Below are 17860 nucleotides of genomic sequence, written 5' to 3' on the forward strand. Positions count from 1 at the left end.
TTTAAGCAATTACATAAGTGCAGTTTATCTGTGTTCGCGGTCGCTGCGCACAGTAAACACTGAGGAAGTGCGCTGCAACAAATTATTACGATGATTTTCTTTCGTTGTCAAATTCATAAGCGACTGCCACTTTTCAAAGTGTTAAATTACAATGTTCCATGATGTTATTATTTTTCCAATGCGTGTTCCATGTGTAATGTTTCTTCCTTACACGTCTGTCATCAGCATCTGCACAAATATGCTACAACCCACTGCAGAGTGCATGATGGAGAGCATTTCTGACCGTCGTCCCTCACTCTTCATTCCTCTTTTGAACCGTGCAAAGTTAAATGAATGACTGCAGGGTGAATCCCGTAAGTCTCCAGTTTAAGGCAGTAACAAATTTTATCCAACAGATTTCGCTTCTTCTCTTCCGTGATTCAAAGTGATCCAATGTAGAGTGGGTTTCTTCCGGCTGCCTGGCTCATTTACTTCCAAGAACTTCATGTAAAATACACAGTAAGTCTTATTGTAAATCACGGTACTTGCAGTTCTGCTTTAACTTGACTTAAGGTCCGGGTTTATATCTTTACATCCACATTTAAAGCAAAAGGATTAAAGACTGGATCCTGAAAACAGAAATAAAGTAAGATTTCCACAAAATTTTGAAACTGATATGGTTTCGTTTGTTTTCATAGTCATGGAGAAGTTCACACGGCTTGTTTTGTGTGATAGTCAACTACTGGATTAATTCCTATTGTATTGTAGTTTTCTACTACAGTTATGTCCGAGTTAGCGGTATATATGACTATCTTTAGAGACAAATTTTACTCTTTACGAGGCATATAGTTTATCGCATTACGTAAATTGCTCTTACTTATAGCAGCATTACAAAACGATACTCGAACAGAACGTCATTCCACTCACTTTTCTTTTAGGTTATTTAGTCGCAGCCAGTTCCTCTTTTCTTCACGTATGTTTCAAATTTCCTTTAACGTCTGTTTACTGGTAAGTGATAATTATCCTTTATCGTACTTTGTCTATGTGTTTCACAAGGAGTTACGATATCCCTTTAGATCCACAGTACAATCATTCACTCTCGGCAAGATGGCTGGTTGGAATAGCTGTTTCTACAGAAGTCAGCATATGACTTCATTCCGATCTTCACTTTTTTCTAGCCGCTACCAGCCATAGCTTTCAGTGCTATATGCAAACAACATCTTCTTTAAATATATGAATAAAAATGAACTGTTTCAAATTCAATTACATGGATCATTTCTGTGAACTCCAAGTCCACGTGTTACGTCTGCTCTCCTTTACGAGTACGCAGACGCTCTAAATACAGTGATGGTACAGACTTCTATGTATGCAGCTACTCCTGTCAATCACTGCTCCCAGTGTCTTCAGAGTATTTTTAATAGTATTCCTACCCCTACTAAATAAATAAATACATACATACATATAAAAGCTTGTTCCATGGTGAATTAAATAAAGAAGGGTCTAATATAAGAACCCTGATATTGAGGATCATGAACATTCTTTTATTTGATTATTTGTCATCCATCTCCACATGTAGTACAACTAAAATTTGTCACCGTGACATTCTAGATAGCGTATCTTTTGTCTTCGCGAACTTTTGCTATTCGATTCTCTCATGCTCTGTTCAACTGACCAAATCGTAACAACACAACCTTCTTTCACAGCCACTACTTATCGTGGCCTGCCACGAACTATGACTGCAGGAAACTCTAACACTACACCTTTGACGATCAGCAGTATCCGTGACTTGTTCTGTAGTCAATTAAATATCATTGGATCTGCCATCGATAGCCAGCCAGACTCTGAATGAAAAAATGCCAATAAAAATATAAAAATGAAAGAACAAATAATACAAAATGCATGTATTACGTGTAGGTATACACGAACCTTACATGGTGGGTCTGTTACATGTTCGCAGATATATATATATATATATATATATATATATATATATATATATATATATATATAAAATATCTGCGAAATGATGTGAAACGAGTTAGTTTACAGATCCATTTGACATAAAGGACACATATGTCTTTCAGTCTTATTCCTGCAACTATACACAGAAATATGCTTCTTTTACAAGCTACTAGTTTTGAATAAAAATTCATTTATGGAATAAGATTTGTAAAGAAGAAATGGTTCTAGGTGAGGTAAAAACTTACTCTGCTACTTCTCAGACATTTTTGTTTCTGGAGACTACTATCACCAAAGTAAGAGAATGTTGTAAACAGCATTCTTCCAACAGAAAGTCAGTGCCCTCCAAAATGTAACTTTTTCTTTTTTTTTTTTGACTTGTCAGTCTTCTGACTGGTTTGATGCAGCCAGCCACAAATCCCTCTCCTATGTCAAACGTTTCATTTCAGAGTAACATTTGTAGCCTACGTCCTCAATTATATGTTGGACGTTCTCCAGTATCTATATTCCTCTATAGTTTTTACCCTCTGCAGCTCCATCTAGTACTACTGATGATGTTATCCCCGATGTCTTAAAACATGTCCTATCACCTTGTCCCTTCTTGTTAGCATTTTCCGTATATTCCTTTCCTCACTAATTTTGCGGAGCGCCTCCTCATTCCTTGCTTTGTCAGTCGACCTAATTTTCAACATTTTTCTGTAGCACCACGTATCAAATGGTTCGATTCCCTTCCGTTACGGTTTTCCCACAGTTGGTATTGCACTACCTCAGAATGATGTGCTTCAAACGTACATTCTCAGAAATTTCTTCCTCAAATTAAGACCTATAACTGATACTAGTAGACTTCCCTTGACCAGGAACGCTCAGTGCTAGTCTGGTGCTTATTTCCTCCTTGCTCCACCTAGCGTGGGTTCTTTTGCGACCTATGTAACAGAATTCGTTAACTTCATCCATTTCGAGATTACCAATCCTGTCGTTAGATTTCTCGCTGTTCTCATATCTGCTGTTTCTCATTACTTTCGTTTTTTTTTAATTTACACTCAATCCGTAATCTGTATTCATTAGACTGTTCGTCCCACTCAACAGATCCTGTAAGTCTTCTTCATTTTAACTGAGGATAGCAATGTCATCAGCGAATCCTACCATTTGTATCCTTTCATCTTGAATTTGAATCACACTCTCGAACATTTCTTTTATTTCTGTGGTGTGCGTACTGTAAGACCTTCAGTACACACACCATCAGATTATTTGACTTGTCGCTCTAACGAAGTAGGCGAGTGTCAGCAATATGTCTCATGGTCTTATCGTGGCGTTTTTATCTTCTGCCGTTAGGTCAGACGATAGAAATGCCACTTGCACGCTTAGAGTAGCAGATTGATGGTGACTAACTTTAAACAGAACTTGGTTAATTTTTGCACACATTTATTAAAATAATAATGAGCATAAAAATTACTTAACTTGGTTCTGGATGCTATTTACAATTGACGATCTGAAGTTCCTTTGGTATTGGTACGTTAATCTTATTCTCGCATATATCTCTGATACTTGACAAAAGTGTCTATATATTTATCTTCATGTCTATATACAGGACTATGGTAATATTATTAGGCGCAGACTGAAACTTGACTATAGACTGGTACAGGCTGGTGCAGACAAATGCAGACTGACTAATCGGAGGTCTGTACACTTGTTATAATACCTCGCACGTTAATGTGTCATTGCGTGAGTGTGATCCGCGAGGAGAAAAGATTCTACGTAAGCAGCAATCTCATTGGCTGCGTTACATATTAATACGCGGATCGGCGAAAGCAGAATTTGGTCCGTCTCTATGGCAGCGCCATGTCGTAGTGCGGAGACGGACCAGCGCTGCGCCTGCGCTGTTGTGCTTAGCGGGGCGCGCTCTAGTGGGAAAGTTGTGGACGCGCTGACTACGCAGAACTATGTACACAATAATTTCCGTCATAGAATGAACAGTAGGGGCGAAGGACTACATCCATATCTTACACACTTTTTAGTTCGCGCACTTCGTTCTTGGTTTCCAAGTCTTGGTTCTCGTACCTATTGTATATTACGTTCCGTTCGCTAAAGCTTACCCTTACCTTCCTCAAAATTTCGAACACCTTCCATCGTGCACCATGGAGACTACACGCTTTCAGAAGTAGAGTACAAGTGTGTGGTGAGCACAGCCGCTGTAATACGATCCTCACGGTATGTTTCCTTCTGCCTGTGCCCGCAGGGAGGTGAACAGCAGCGCGGAGGCGGGCCCGCCGGCGCGGCCGCAGCTGATGTCGCAGCAGTCGAGTGTGTGGGCGCGCAGGCAGCAGGCGGTCTGCGTGCGGCACGCCTTCAAGCACTACGGCTCCAACAAGAACCCCAACCACGTGCTCACCAACCTCAACATGACCGTCGCCAAGGGCACCATGTGAGTACCACCCGAAATACTACCCCACTCCTCACTGCCAAGTGGCTCATACTCTAGCGCCTATTAAAATGGCAGCAAACGTCTAATTCCTTAGAGCATTTATTAATGGTCCTGTCAATATTTCCTGTATTTACTAGGCGTCTAGTTTCAAACCTTACAGGTTCATTTTCAAGCTGCATTGACAGTGCCTGATCTTAATAACAGACACTGAGTGGCAACACATGCTCTATAAATGTTTACAAGATGAATGCCACTATCCACACATGCCTGTTCCCACGTCAAAATCAAATTGGAGGTCAACATAACAGCACCAATCATCGAAAGTTTCATGGTGATGTTGGCTATGTTGACCTCCAGTTTGATTTTGACTTGGTAACAAGCGTGTGTGGATTGTCGCAGTCATCTTGCAAACATTTATAGAGCATGTGTTACCACTCAATGTTCATTATTAAGATCAGGCACTGTCAGTGCAACCTCAGTAAATCAGACTTGAAAAGGTACTTGTAAGGTTCGAAACTAATCGTCTAATAAACACTGCAACTGTTGACAGAACCATTAATACGGGGTGCATTCAAGATCTAAGGCCTCCGATTTTTTTTCTAATTAACTACTCACCCGAAATCGATGAAACTGGCGTTACTTCTCGACGTAATCGCCCTGTAGACGTACACATTTTTCACAACGCTGACGCCATGATTCCATGGCAGCGGCGAAGGCTTCTTTAGGAGTCTGTTTTGATCACTGGAAAATCGCAGAGGCAATAGCAGCACGGCTGGTGAATGTGCGGCCACGGAGAGTGTCTTTCATTGATGGAAAAAGCCAAAAGTCACTAGGAGCCAGGTCAGGTAAGTAGGGAGCATGAGGAATCACTTCGAAGTTGTTATCACGACGAAACTGTTGCGTAACGTTAGCTCGATGTGCGGGTGCGTTGTCTTGGTGAAGCAGCACACCCACAGCCCTTCCCGGACGTTTTTGTTGCAGTGCAGGAAGGAATTTGTTCTTCAAAACATAATCGTAGGATGCACCTGTTACCGTAGTGCCCTTTGGAACGCAATGGGTAAGGATTACGCCCTCGCTGTCCCAGAACATGGACACCATCATTTTTTCAGCACTGGCGGGTACCCGAAATATTTTTGGTGGCGGTAAATCTGTGTGCTTCCATTGAGCTGACTGGCGCTTTGTTTCTGGATTGAAAAATGGCATCCACGTCTCATCCATTGTCACAATCGACGAAAAGAAAGTCCCATTCATGCTGTCGTTGTGCGTCAACATTGCTCAGCAACATGCCATACGGGCAGCCATGTGGTCGTCCGTCAGCATTCGTGGCACCCACCTGGATGACACTTTTCGCATTTTCAGGTCGTCATGCAGGATTGTGTGCACAGAACCCACAGAAATGCCAACTCTAAAGGCGATCTGTCCAACGGTCATTCGGCGATCCCCCAAAACAATTCTCTCCACTTTCTCGATCACGTCGTCAGACCGGCTTGTGCGAGCCCGAGGTTGTTTCGGTTTGTTGTCACACGACATTCTGCCTTCATTAAACTGTCGCACCCACGAACGCACTTTCGACACATCCATAACTCTATCACCACATGTCTCCTTCAACTGTCCATGAATTTCAATTGGTTTCACACCACACAAATTCAGAAAACGAATGATTGCATGCTGTTCAAGTAAGGAAAACGTCGCCATTTTAAGTATTTAAAACAGTTCTCATTCTCGCCGCTGGTGGTAAAATTCCATCTGCCTTACGGTGCTGCCGTCTCTGGGACATATTGACAATGAACGCGGCCTCATTTTAAAACAATGCGCATGTTTCTGTCTCTTTCCAGTCCGGAGAAAAAAAATCGGAGGCCTTAGAACTTGAATGCACCTCGTAGATACTTTAAGGAATTTAAACAAAGTTAGTGTTGCCTATCAACGAAATGTTGTACTCAAGAAATGTCTAACTGGCGTGAAGTATAGTATACAAGTGGATGTGTAAATTATTAGCATTTCAGCGCAGCTGCATAAAGTAGGCAGGAAACTAAATTATATAGCTTGTTTCTCACACACAGAACGCATCTGAATATGGATTGTTTGTGACAAGACCGTGTTAACGTCGTGTAAAATCAAGAAACGTCTACTTGCACTTCTCGATATTCGACAGCAGCAGGATCGTGCTCAGTCGAGACTGTGGTTTATGGTTCTGCGATTCTGCTGCTCGCTTTGGTGGGGATCGGTCGCCTCCTGCCAATATGGAATCGATGGTTTCAGGAGGACCATACACAGCGCCATGTGGAATCCCAGTGGCTCCACGCGACTAGCGTCAGAGAGATATTATGGTATGTTAATAACATTTACTTCGGAACCGTGTAAAAGGCATGACAGGCAGGAATTTTTGAAACGTGGAACAAATAACTCATTACGCTTTCTAAGTATGAAACAAACCATTGCACAATTGCAGAGCACTTAAAACATCAAAACCAACATTCTATAAATACGGAACAAGATATCAAAACAATTAATCGGAATAAACAACCGCAACAAATACCTTATACAAGTGTGGGAAAACTATCACATCCAGAAAGCGATTGCAGAGGACAAACATGTGATAAACGAGGAGACACACATCAATACAGGCTCTCTAACAAAATTAATGCAGAAAACCATTCCACGTGTACATGCAGATGTATGAAGGGCTTACTTCAGTAGTGGTACAAGGCCATTTTTATTCATTCTGAGATACAGTCCTAAAGTTAAATGAGCGCTGAAAAACCTGCAGTTGAGATACCAGAAATATTCAAGTATGTATATTTCAACATCAACCAAAACATAACAACAAAACGAGTGTTAAGACCCTCCTCCTGTGAAATCTGAAACGAATTTTGAAATGGTAGTCAGAAGAAGAAGAACAGTGGTAACAAAGGAACAAAAGCACTACATATGGATTAACATCCAGGAAATCTGCAAGTTGAACTTGAAATTATTACCTCATTATAGAAAAACAAAAAGTGTCAGAAATATTTATAACCTATATATACAACGTCGTAAATGTAAACAACAGTATAAATAAATATGTGTATGTATTACAGGGCACTGAAGATGCCTCGCAAAGAATAAAGGCGAAACTCTTATGGCACAAAAATTGTGCTTCAATCAAAGTAAAAATTATCTACATACCGTAAACGATATACTCTGGCTCGCATAGCCCGTAACTGGACAGCATCCGTCACGTTTCTAACATGTTGAATCGGTTCCTGTGGCCTATCTTCAAGATTTGCATGACCTCATCTTTCAACAAGATAACGCAAGACCACCTGTTGCATGTGGTGTCCTGGACTGTCTTCGTGTAGTGAGTGTTCTAATGATTTTATGGCCAACTCGTTCTCCAAATTTCTCACCCACTGAAAACACTGAGCCGGGGTTGTCAGGAGACTGTCACGTCACGACTCACAAGCCATTTTGAAGTGGAACAGAGTTGAAGCACCACGGAATGACGCATTCACATCTGTCATCGAAGTTCAGTTCGACTCAGCACCCAGCCACTGCCAGAGGCGGCATCTCCGTTTATAAAATTTCGCACCATTTATAACCTGAAATCACATACAAATTTATTCGTTTACTCTTTCTGCTCTACTGCGTACGCATAACAAGTAAAAATTCGTTATTTGCTATTCTTGCTTGCACTTTTTAATGTTCAGATCTGAATGTGATACAAGGATCGTTATGTTTAACTTTTACATCAAGTCAGCTTAGCAGGGTTGTGTATCTCAGTGGTTTATTTTACCGTTATTGAAAGTGAAGGTGGATTGTTGGTAGTCCGAAATCTGTAATATCTGAATAGACTTGCTAAATGGGTTCATGGTATTTGCTAATGCTGTAAACACTGAATTGTCAGACGCATTATTTTAAGGCAAACTTCATATTGTTACGCTTTTTGGGGTAGAAGATATGGTGTTGACGCTTATCATCAATACAACTGAGCTGCATCTCGGCGCGGTGCGTATCAGCGACTGTGATACTAGCCATTCTTGGTAATGCATCGGAAATTATATACTATCTTTATATATCAATAAATGGTAGTTTCCACAGTTGCGAAAGTGTGAAAAATCGCTAAAAAAGAATTTCCTGAAGGAATAAATGTTTAACTTGCTCTTCCACGTGCCTTGAAAGGAGGCACGTAAACTATTATGAAAATGCTTCGGTAGTTACTCGACCAGTTTCCCATATTCTTGTAGTCAGCAATGACGGTTACGAGTATCCATTGGAAACTACCACTTACAACATTCAGTGTAAGCCTCTCGAAGAGCACACAGAGGCAGTATCTCAGTCGAGAAACAGTGGACTGGTGTGATGGAAATATGAGTCGAAATATTGCTGGTCCAGCTCCGCCGCAAGAGCAGGAATACCCGGGCCACTGCGGCGTAACAGCTGCTAACAGACAACCTGGTAGTGTCCTTCAGCCACCCGGTGGCCTCCTTAAGAATTCTGCCTCCGGCCAAGGACGCCGAAGCTTCCAGAAGGCGCAGCTAGCTACGTGTGCGGTCGTCGCCGAGTCTTGGCGCTTCACAGGCTGGTGACAGAGCGCCAGCAGACTGCGGAGATTACCCACATCAGTGTTCTCGACGAGAACTGAAATCCCACCCACACTGAGATAATAAGAAAGCTCTACCATCCATCAGCTTGATCAAGTACCGTGCTGATTGTTCCGACAAGTCCGCTGTCGATTCCTTCTCAACTACCTGTGTAACCTAAACGTAGCTCCATCTATGATAGCCTGAACGTAAACTAGATACACTACTGGCCATTAAAATTGCTACACCAAGAATAAATGCACGTGATAAACGGGTATTCATTGGACAAATATATTATACTAGAACTGACATGCGATTACATTTTCACGCAATTTGGGAGCATAAATCCTGACAAATCAGTACCCAGAACAACCATCTCTGGCCGTAATAACGGCACTGATAAGCCTGGGCATTGAGTCAGAGCTTGGATGGCGTGTACAAGTACAGTTGCCCACGCAAACACGAAACCACAGTTCATCAAGAGTAGTGACTGGCGTATTGTGACGAGCCAGTTGCTCGGCCACAATTGACCAGACGTTTTCAATTGGTGAGAGATCTGGAGAATGTGCTGGCCAGGGCAGCAGTCGAACATTTTCTGTATCCAGAAAGGCCCTTACAGGACCTGCTACATGCGGTCGTGCACTATCCTGGTGAAATGTAGGGTTTCGCAGGAATCGAATGAAGGGTAGAGCCACGGATCGTAAAACGTCTGAAATGTAACGTCCACTGTTCAAAGTGCCGTCAATGCGAACAAGAGGTAGCCGAGATATGTAACCAATGGAACCCCATACCATCACGCCGGGTGATACGCCAGTATGGCGATGACGAATACACGCTTCCAATGTGCGTTTACCGTGATGTCGCCAAACACGGATGTGACCATCGTGATGCTGTAAACAGAACCTGGATTCATCCTAAAATATGACGTTTTGCCATTCGTGCACACAGGGTCGTCGTTGAGTACACCATCGCAGGCGCTCCTGTCTCTGATGCAGCGTCAAGGGTAACAGCAGCCACGGTCTCCGAGCTGATAGTCCATGCTGCTGCAAACGTCATCGAACTGTTCGTACAGATGGTTGTTGTCTTGCAAACGTCCCCATCTGTTCACTGAGGGATCGAGACGTGGCTGCCCGATCCGTTACAGCCATGCGGACAAGATGCCTGTCATCTCGACTGCTAGTGATACGAGGCCGTTGAGATCCAGCACGGCGTTCCGTATTACCCACCTGAACCCATCGATTCCATATTCTGCTAACAGTCATTGGTTCTCGACCAACGCGAGCAGCAATGTCGCGATACGATAAACCGCAATCGCGATAGGCTACAATCCGACCTTTATCAAAGTCGGAAAGGTGATGGTACGCATTTCTTCTCCTTACACGAGGCATCACAACAACGTTTCACCAGGCAATACCGGTCAACTGCCGTTTGTGTATAAGAAATCGGTTGGAAGCTTTCCTCATGTCAGCACGTTGTAGGTGTCGCCACCGGCGCCAACCTTGTGTGAAGGCTCTAAAAACCTAATCATTTGCTTATCATAGCGTCTTCTTCCTGTCGGTTAAATTTCGCGTCTGTAGCACGTCATCTTCGTGGTGTAGCAATTTTAATGGCCAGTAGTGTATTATCATTATGAAATGCTGTTGGTTAAGCCGGCAGAAGTGACCGGTCGCTCGGTTCCAGACTGCAGCGCCTAGAACCGCACGGCCACTCCGGCAGGCAAGAGATATTCACCCCCTTGTACTCTTACGGATTTATGGACAGCCCTGCAGCATTAATGGTATCAATTCCATCCAGCACTACTTCAGACATTAATCGAGTCCATGCCACGTTGCGTTGCGGCACTTCTGCGTGCTCGCGGGGGCTCTACATGGTATTAGGCAGGTATACAAGAATTTTGCACAGAGCATAATTTAATCATAGCTAACACGTGGTTCAAGAATCATGAAAGGAGGCTGTATACATGGAAGAAGCCTGGAGATACTGACAGGTTTCAGATAGATTATATAATGGTAAGACAGAGATTTAGGAACCAGGTTTTAAATTGTAAGACATTTCCTGGGGCAGATGTAGATTCTGACCACAATCTATTGGTTATGAACTGCAGATTGAAACTGAAGAAACTGCAAAAAGGTGGGAATTTAAGGAGATGGGACCTGGATAAACTGAAAGAACCAGAGGTTGTAGAGAGTTTCAGGGAGAGCATTAGGGAACAATTGACAGGAATGGGGGAAAGAAATACAGTAGAAGAAGAATGGGTAGCTTTGAGGGATGAAATAGTGAAGGCAGCAGAGGATCAAATAGGTAAAAAGACGCGGGCTAATAGAAATCCTTGGGTAACAGAAGAAATATTGAATTTAATTGATGAAAGGAGAAAATATAAAAATGCAGTAAATGAAGCAGGCAAAAAGGAATATAAACGTCTCAAAAATGAAATCGACAGGAAGTGCAAAATGGCTAAGCAGGGATGGCTGGAGGACAAATGTAAGGATGTAGAGGCTTGTCTCACTAGGGGTAAGATAGATACTGCCTACAGGAAAATTAAAGAGACCTTTGGAGAGAAGAGAACCACTTGTATGAATATCAAGAGCTCAGATGGCAACCCAGTTCTAAGCAAAGAAGGGAAAGCAGAAAGGTGGAAGGAGTATATAGAGGGTTTATACAAGGGCGATGTACTTGAGGACAATATTATGGAAATGGAAGAGGATGTAGATGAAGATGAAATGGGAAATAAGATACTGCGTGAAGAGTTTGACACAGCACTGAAAGACCTGAGTCAAAACAAGGCCCCTGGAGTAGACAAAATTCCATTAGAACTACTGATGGCCTCAGGAGAGCCAGTCATGACAAAACTCTACCATCTGGTGAGCACGATGTATGAGACAGGCGAAATACCCTCAGACTTTAAGAAGAATATAATAATTCCAATCCCAAAGAAAGCAGGTGTTGACAGGTGTGAAAGTTACCGAACTATCAGTTTAATAAGTCACAGCTGCAAAATACTAACGCGAATTCTTTACAGACGAATGGAAAAAGTAGTAGAAGCCGACCTCGGGGAAGATCAGTTTGGATTCCGTAGAAATGTTGGAACACGTGAGGCAATACTGACCTTAAGACTTATCTTAGAAGAAAGATTAAGAAAAGGCAAACCTACGTTTCTAGCATTTGTAGACTTAGAGAAAGCTTTTGATAATGTTGACTGGAATACTCTCTTTCAAATTCTGAAGGTGGCAGGGGTAAAATACAGGGAGCGAAAGGCTATTTACAATTTGTACAGAAACCAGATGGCAGTTATAAGAGTCGAGGGGCATGAAAGGGAAGCAGTGGTTGGGAAAGGAGTGAGACAGGGTTGTAGCCTCTCCCCGATGTTATTCAATCTGTATATTGAGCAAGCAGTAAAGGAAACAAAAGAAAAATTCGGAGTAGGTATTAAAATTCATGGAGAAGAAGTAAAAACTTTGAGGTTCGCCGATGACATTGTAATTCTGTCAGAGACAGCAAAGGACTTGGAAGAGCAGTTGAACGGAATGGACAGTGTCTTGAAAGGAGGATATAAGATGAAGATCAACAAAAGCAAAACGAGGATAATGGAATGTAGTCGAATTAAGTCGGGTGATGCTGAGGGAATTAGATTAGGAAATGAGACACTTAAGGTAGTAAAGGAGTTTTGCTATTTAGGGAGTAAAATAACCGATGATGGTCGAAGTAGAGAGGATATAAAATGTAGACTGGCAATGGCAAGGAAAGCGTTTCTCAAGAAGAGAAATTTGTTAACATCGAATATAGATTTAGGTGTCAGGAAGTCGTTTCTGAAAGTATTTGTATGGAATGTAGCCATGTATGGAAGTGAGACATGGACGATAACTAGTTTGGACAAGAAGAGAATAGAAGCTTTCGAAATGTGGTGCTACAGAAGAATGCTGAAGATAAGGTGGGTAGATCACGTAACTAATGAGGAGGTATTGAATAGGATTGGGGAGAAGAGAAGTTTGTGGCACAACTTGACCAGAAGAAGGGATCGGTTGGTAGGACATGTTCTGAGGCATCAAGGGATCACCAATTTAGCATTGGAGGGCAGCGTGGAGGGTAAAAATCGTAGAGGGAGACCAAGAGATCAATACACTAAGCAGATTCAGAAGGATGTAGGTTGCAGTAGGTACTGGGAGATGAAGAAACTTGCACAGGATAGAGTAGCATGGAGAGCTGCATCAAACCAGTCTCAGGACTGAAGACCACAACAACAACAACACAAGTTTCTTTGGCTCTTCAGTGTATAAATGAAATAATGTGGCTGTACAGACCTTTCCGAGTCTCAGACATCTATTATGTATACATCATAGATGCTTGAGACTCGAAAAGGCCTCTGGAAACATGTAGTTTCATTTTATTAAGAAACATCCATGCTTGGGTTTCAGGCAGATCTTTGGTTTCGTTCGATGCTGAGGGCCAATACATTTGAAGAGCCTCTGCAATGCCGTTAGAGTTTAGCGGTAATACCAAGTGGGCCGAGGCATGAATGGGAATTTGAATTGACGAGGGAGGCTTGCTATGGTAGTCCGTGAAACTGTGTAAAGCCCCTCTGACGGAGTGGTGCAGTGGTCGCATCTTCCTTGTGAGCAGGAGACCCGGGTTCGAATCCTGGGCTTCGCACATGTTTTCATTTTTCGCTTCAGGCTGCGTACATACATCACAGATGTTTGAAACTTGGAGCTATCCGTAGCTATCATGGTGCCTTCGGTTACTACAACAGGACCTGTGGAAAGCCAGGTGAGAGTTCTCGATAGCATAATACTGCCACCATAGGCAGTTAAACACTGTGATACATTAAGTAATCGATCACCTAGTACAGGATGTCTTTGCGACGTACTTGCGACTCAGAACTCGCGAAGGAAATGAATAATTTGAACATAGACATTTTAATGAACGTTTTTCAATGGGTCAGAAACTCCACGTATCCTGGTACGGCGCTTGCTGACTCACAGTTGAAACACTGTTGTTGTGAGTCAGCACCGCAGTCACGTGTTGTCCCGCCGGCTCGCTTCGCCAGTGCCGTCGACCAGGAAGGCTGGGCTGGGCTAGGCCAGGCTAAGGTACTCCAGGCCACGTGACCAGATTACCAGACCAGCTCCGCTAATGCTCCCCCCTGCCACCCGCCTCGTCCACTGCCTAGCGACCTCGCCGTCAAACGTGACCCGCGTTTAAGGTATCTTACTGGAGACAGTGACTAGGGTGCTGGATTCCACCGTAGGCATAGGCAGCGCGGAATCCAACTGAATGCAAACCCCTTCCTAGCAATAAAATCTGAGAGTTCTGTACTGTGAATCTGGCTGGCACAGGTCCCCAATCTCTCCTTGGTAATTCACACGCATCACATACAAACCACGCTTCGTGGGAGCCAAAAACAAGTCCTTGTATAAGGTTTTACTTCCAGCGGATATTTTTATACGCGAAGGAGATAGATCAATCCACTTTCCTATTTTGTTTATGAATCGGCGATTCACTGAGTAGACCGCCCTGCGGCCGCTAGGTAAATGAAATTTCTCGGCTTCAATTTCATTCAGCTACGTTAAGTGGATGTATAGTATTTCATTAGCGACCTACCCCGGCTTTGCACGTGTTCCACTAACTTTCTACAGCAGGAAGACTTGTTTGTCGTAGTGGTAATAAGTTATATACTTCTTCCTGGTAAATCAGTCAATTTGTTCAATTGTGTGTCAAATCTTATGGGACTTAACTGCTAAGGTCATCAGTCCCTAAGCTTACACACCACTTAACTTAAATTATCCTAAGGACAAAGACACACACCCGTGCCCGAGGGAGGACTCGAACCTCCGCCGGAACCAGCCGCACTGTCCATGACTGCAGCGCCTGAGACCGTTCGGCTAATCCCGCGCGGCCGTCGAGAATCAGTCCATTAATGAAAAACATATCAAAATCCCTACAGTAGTTCCTGAGTTTCGCCTTGACATACAGAACGAAATACGAGCTGGGGATTTTAGTTTACAATATTTATAGATACGATCAAACTTCACTTGTGAGTGTCTGGTGATTTGTATCTTCCCCTCCATTACATAACAATCGACAGAAACAAAAAACCTAATAAAGCCCTCCGCATACACTCATCACGAACATCCATAACACATTCCATAACCGCATGAGGGAATAAGTACTCTACATCAGCATTCACTTTCGGAGACGAATATCTTCATAAATGGATCATAACTTGCGACCTCCGACTAACAACCAGCTAATTTGTGCCCCCTGGTAATACAAACCGATCGGAGCCACACGACCAGTGGAGGAAAAAAAATGAAAAGAAGTGCATCTCAAATGGAGTTTACAAGAACAAGGTGACAAAAATTCATCGGATAGCGGTATGCACGTACCTGTATACAGCTCGCGTTACGACCGCGTACACGAGGTATAAAAGGTCAGTCCATTGGCGGCACTGTCATTTTTAATCAAGTGATACACGCGAAAAGTCTTCCGACGTGATTGTGACCGCACGACGGGAATTAATAGACTCTGAACGCGGAATGTAGTTGGAGCTAAAGGCATGGGACATTCCATTACGAAAATCGTTAGGGAATTCGGTATTCTGAGAGCCACAGTTTCAAGAGTGTACCGAGAATACCAAATTTCAGGCACTACCTCTCACCATGGACAACGCAGTAGCCGAAGATCTTCACTTAACGACCAATTACTGCATCGTTTGCATAGATTTGTTAGTGATAACAGACAAGTAACACTGCGTGAAATACCCGCAGAAGTTAGTGTAGGACGCACGACGAACGTATCTGCTAGGACAGTGCGACAAAATTTGGCGTTAATGGGCTGTGCCAGCAGACGACCGATGTGGGTGCCTTTGCGAACAGCACGACGTCGCATGCTGCACCTATCCTGGGCTCATGACCATATCGGTTGGTCCCTAGATGAAAATCAAATGGCTCTGAGCACTATGGGACTTAACTGCTGAGGTCATCAGTCCCCTAGAACTTAGAACTACTTAAACCTAACTAACCCAAGGACACCACACACATCCGTGCCCGAGGCAGGATTCGAACCTGCGACCGTAGCGGTCGCGCGGTTCCAGACTGTAGCGCCTAGAACCGTTCGGCCACCCGGCCAGCCTAGATGAGTGAAGCCCGTGGTATGGTCAGATGACAGGGTTCGAGACTGGCGCAGAAGCCATGGACCCAAGTTGTCTACGAGTCACCATTTAAGCTGGCGGTGGCTCCATAAAGGTGTGGGCTGTGTTTACATGGAGTGGACACGTTTCTCTGGTCCAGCTGAACAGATCACTGATTAAAATTGGCTACATTCGGCTACTTGGAGACCATTTTCGGTCATTCATGGACTTCATGTTCCCAAATAACGAACGGATTTTTATGGATGACAATGCGCCACGCCATCAGTCCACAATTAATCGCCATCGGTTTGAGGAACATTCTGGACAGTTCGAATGAATGATTTGGCCACCCAGATCGTCCGATATGAATCCCATCGAACATTTATGGGACATATATGGATATGGTGTGTGTTCTTTCTACATATTAGAACTACATATTATTACCTTCAGCTGCTGACGGGCGTTGATATATATCAACGGGGACAGGTGAAAATGTGTGCCCCGACTGGGACTCGAACCCGGGATCTCCTGCTTACATGGCAGAGCAGGAATAATAACCAAACAGGATACGTAATTTATGCAGGGTCTGACCTGAACCCAGGGCACAGAGGATAGTGCGACAGCCAGGGATTATCTCGCGCACGCCTCCCGCGAGACCCACATCCTCACCTTATATGTCCACACACTAAAGAGCGACGGCACTAGGCAATGGATGATTGGAATCGAGGGATTCGCAGTAATGAATCCGCTATGTCCTGTGGCATGACGACGGAAGCGTTTGGGTTTGGCGAATGATTGGAGAACGTTACCGGCCAATGTGTAGTGTCATCACTGAAGTACGAAGGAGGTGGTGTTACAATACAGGGGTGTTTTTCACGGTTAGGATGTTGACCCTTCATTGCGATGAAGAAAGTGCAAACTGCGGGAGGGTATGAACACATTTGATAACATTGTGTACTGTGTATGGAAGAGGATAGAAAAGTAATCGTTCGCATGAGATTACTGTATCAGCATGACCTTGCACCCTGTCATAAAGCAGCACCTGTGAGACGGTGCTTTGTGGGCAATAACATCCCGAAATGGATGGCCTGCCAAGGTGTGATGTCCCTGGCCGTGGACGACAATGTTTATTTCGCTAGAAGCTCGCCTTAATGCAGTTTCATACACGTGAAGTAGCATATGGTACAAAAGTGGAGTGAGGTACAAGCGACAGATGTATCAGTATGTACCAGTCCCGTGAGAGAGACCGCCAACTGTACTGAACGTGATTCTGATTTGTCGGCACGTTCGGGTGCTAGGAGTCAAAACCCCTAACTTCTCTCATTAATTGTATTTAACCCAATTTTGAGTACAACAGTCTCTCATGGTTACCCTACGAGTCTGTCGTTTTTGTTTATTAAATTTCACTAGTTTTGAGAAACATAAGAGTAACGATATTACAACCGAAGTGCTTCGGACACCTTCGGGTCGTTTTGGCATGCCTGGGGACGAAGTTCTTCAGCTGTGACAGTTATTATGTTTCGGGAATTCTGGAGGGCCGGACCCCGTAACTCTGTTTTGGCCTCTCTGGAGGGTCTGACACGTGTCTCAGTATCGTGCATTACTTAGTAATGAATATGTAATACTCAACTCTGTCTAGTGCGTACTGGAGATCCGGACATGTATATCATATTTCGGAAGTTGAATGGAAAATAAGATACAATTCAGAAAGCTATGTCGAGTGTTGTAAAAGACAGTGTAAATGTGTCAGTATTTGAATAATAACTAAACAGGATACATAATTTATACAGAGGCGGCCCTGAACCCAGTGAAGCA

General features: G+C 43.4%; 1 protein-coding gene across 2 annotated transcripts in view; it reads left to right on the forward strand.

Moving 5' to 3' along the window:
- LOC126175665 (ABC transporter G family member 20) overlaps positions 1-17860 on the forward strand; it is a 779392-nt gene that overhangs the window by 557308 nt on the left and 204224 nt on the right. For both annotated transcript variants that reach the window (XM_049922576.1, XM_049922574.1), the window contains one exon: positions 4175-4360. In XM_049922576.1, the coding sequence (XP_049778533.1) occupies positions 4175-4360 (186 nt within the window). The remainder of the gene's footprint in view (positions 1-4174; positions 4361-17860) is intronic.

Source organism: Schistocerca cancellata, chromosome 3 (genome assembly GCF_023864275.1).
Source record: "Schistocerca cancellata isolate TAMUIC-IGC-003103 chromosome 3, iqSchCanc2.1, whole genome shotgun sequence".
In the NCBI taxonomy this organism is placed as follows: Eukaryota; Metazoa; Arthropoda; class Insecta; order Orthoptera; family Acrididae; genus Schistocerca; species Schistocerca cancellata.